Raw genomic sequence first — 2,875 nt, forward strand, 5'->3', positions numbered from 1 at the left:
GGAGGCTGAGGAGGGTGGATCACCTGAGGTTAGGAGTTCCAGACCAGCCTGGCTAACATGATGAAGACCCATCTGTACTAAAAATACAAAGTTAGCCGATGTGGTGGCACACACCTGTAGTCCCAGCCACTTAAGAGACTGAGACAAGAGAATCGCTTGAACATGGCAGAGGGAGGTTGCAGTGAGCAGAGATTGTGCCATTGCACCCTAGCCTGGGCAAGATGGAATCAGAATCCTTCTCAAAAAAAAAAAAAAAAAAAAAAAAAAGGCTGCTCGCTCAGTGGCTCATGGCTCACACCTGTAATCCCAGCACTTCGTCAGGCCAAGGCAGAAGGATGGCTTCAGTCCAGGAGTTCAAGATCAGGCTAGGCAATACAGGGAGATACAGCGCCCCTACTTCCCCTATCTGCCCAGATTCGTCTCCCTACAAAAAGACAAAAGAAAAAAAAAAGTAGTCTGGCATGGTGGTGTGCACCTGCAGTCCCAGCTACTAGAGAGGCTGAGGCAAGAGGATCGGTTGAGCCCAGGAGTTCGAGGCTGCAGAGAGTTGTGATCGCCCCACTGAACTCCAGCCTGGGAGAAAAAGCGAGACCCCATTTCCAAAACAAACAAAAAACAAACAAAAAGAATTCAGTCAAGTGTAAAAGTTCTTTCTGATCCCATGTCTTAGTGAGCACCGGCGGTGCTGGGATTCGAACCCCGTGGAATCAGAACCGTGTTCAGATCCCATAACCCATCTAGACCCTAGCAACTCCAGACTGGTGGGTCACCCGGTCTGCTGGAGGCCGAGGGGCGGGGCCGCGGGCGAGCCGTCATTCCCGCGGGGGAGGGTTCCGCGCTGCTGATTGGCTGAGGCCGGCAGGTGCGCCCTCAGCCAATCAGCGGAGCCGGAGGCGGTGCCTCCGAGGCTCACCTGGCGGCAGGCGCGCCGCCCCTCTCAGTGTCGTCGGAGCCTCAAAGCACCTGTGAGCTCGCGAAAGTCGGTTCAGACTCCAGCCCGGCCCAGACCGGCCCGACCCGACCGCACCCGGCCCCGGCCCCGGCCCTCGCTCAGCGTCCCCGGCCGACCATGGGCCCTTCGAGCCGCAGCCACTCCGCGCTGCTGCTGCTGCTGTTGCTGCTGCTGCAGGTACCTCGGGTCCCCGGCCTTGCGAGGGACGCGTCTGGCCGCACGCTCTGCGCCCCAGCCCCGCGCCCCTTCCGCTCCCGTCGTCACTGCTTCCCTTCTTCCAAGAAAGTTCGGGTCCCGAGGAGCTTAGCGGCCTGAAGCCTCGCGCGCTCCGGACCCCGCAGTGATGGGAGTGGGAAGGTGGTGAGGGGCGAGCGCTGCTTTGCCGCCTGGCCGCGGGCTCCGCGGGGTGGGCTCGGGCGGGCGGTGGGGGCGTGGAGCGGGGTGAAAGGCGCAATGTGGAGAAGGGGAGCTCCGGTGCAAGTCGAGGGGGAGGCAGGAGAGGTAGGGACGATCCCCGAGGGAGAGGGACATCGTTAGAAAAAAAAGGCACCTGCCATGCGAAGAAACGTTGTAAATAGGGGTCCCGGGGGTAAGAAAGTGGGGTCGGAGGAGGTGGGAGAGCCCCTTGCTCTGAGGACTAGCGCGTTCCCGGTCTAAGGAAAGAGGGGCTGGGGAGAGTGAAGACATCTCCAGTAAAACGAGAAAAGAGACCGGAAGGAAAGGTGGGCTAGGTCTAGAGGGGGTGACCCGGCGCCCCCCCCCCCCCACGCCCCACCCTGAGAGTTCCTGAGGGCTTGGCCGCCGCGGGTTTCGGGGTAGGGGAGGGTGACGTCGTTGCCCGGCGGGGGTCCTCCCCGAATCCCGACGCCGGGAGAGAGGGAGGGGCGGCGCTGTCGGTTTCGGTGTAAGCAGGAGGGGACACTCCGAGTCACCCAGTTCCATCTACCTTTCCCCCACCCCAGGTCTCGTCTAGGTTCTGCCAGGAGCCGGAGCCCTGCCACCCCGGCTTTGACTCCGAGAGCTACACATTCACGGTGCCTCGGCGGCACCTGGAGAGAGGCCGCGTCCTGGGCAAAGGTGAGGGCGCGCCGCCGGTGTCCATGGGAGGAGTGGGGTGGGGTTGGAAAGGGTCCGAGAAACTGCACTCCCACGCCCCTGGGTTGGAATGGGCAAGCTCCCTCCTTGGCTCAACCGAAACCCCTTTGGAATTTACACCGATTTGGGGATCCAACTGAGCACTGTGGTGGAGGGGGTAGTCCCGCCTGGTTGTTAACTATGTAATAAAGAAGCAGAGGTTGAGGGCATTTACTAGAAGCCTTCGTGTTTCTCTTATTGCCCTGAGGCACTGTAGAGACAGTGTCTCATTTCAGACTGCAAAAACCTGCTGGGCGTGAAGGCCCGGCGGGAATATTCCCGTTTTACAGATGAGCAAACCGAGGTTCAGAGGGTGACGTCCAGTTGCCCAGGGTCAGCAAAGCAGGTATCTGAACTGGGATCTGACTCCCACGCTCCATTAAGCACCATCTCTGGAATGACTGAATAGCAACCCTCTCCTGGTTACTGGGCTGGGGCTTTTGTTTATACAGATTAAAGCTTTCTTTTTTAAAGACAGGGTCTTGCTCTGTTGCCCAGGCTGGAGTGCAGTGGTGCAATCATATAGCTTACTGCAGCCTCCATCCTCTGGGCTCAAGTGATCTTTCCCACTTCAGCCTCCCTAGTAGCTGGTATCACAGGCATGTGCCACCATGCCTGGCTAATTTAAAAAAAAATTTTTAGGGTGGGCACGGTGGCTCACACTTGTAATCCCAGCACTTTGGGTGGCCAAGGCAGGCAGAGTCAGGATGGTCAAGTGGGCAGAGTCACTGAGGTCAGGAGTTCGAGACTAGCCTGGACAACATGGTGAAATCCTGTCTCTACTAAAAA

General features: G+C 58.7%; 1 protein-coding gene across 1 annotated transcript in view; it reads left to right on the top strand.

Moving 5' to 3' along the window:
* Window positions 1-955: 955 nt before the first annotated feature.
* The window catches only part of CDH1 (cadherin 1), an 89,906-nt gene continuing 87,986 nt past the window's right edge, over window positions 956-2,875 (top strand). Inside the window, exons 1-2 of the mRNA XM_017539222.2 lie at window positions 956-1,129; window positions 1,915-2,029. Of these exons, the coding sequence (XP_017394711.1) occupies window positions 1,070-1,129; window positions 1,915-2,029 (175 nt within the window). The 5' untranslated portion in view covers window positions 956-1,069. The remainder of the gene's footprint in view (window positions 1,130-1,914; window positions 2,030-2,875) is intronic.

This window comes from Cebus imitator, unplaced genomic scaffold, assembly GCF_001604975.1.
Source record: "Cebus imitator isolate Cc_AM_T3 unplaced genomic scaffold, Cebus_imitator-1.0 Scaffold118, whole genome shotgun sequence".
Lineage (NCBI taxonomy): Eukaryota > Metazoa > Chordata > Mammalia > Primates > Cebidae > Cebus > Cebus imitator.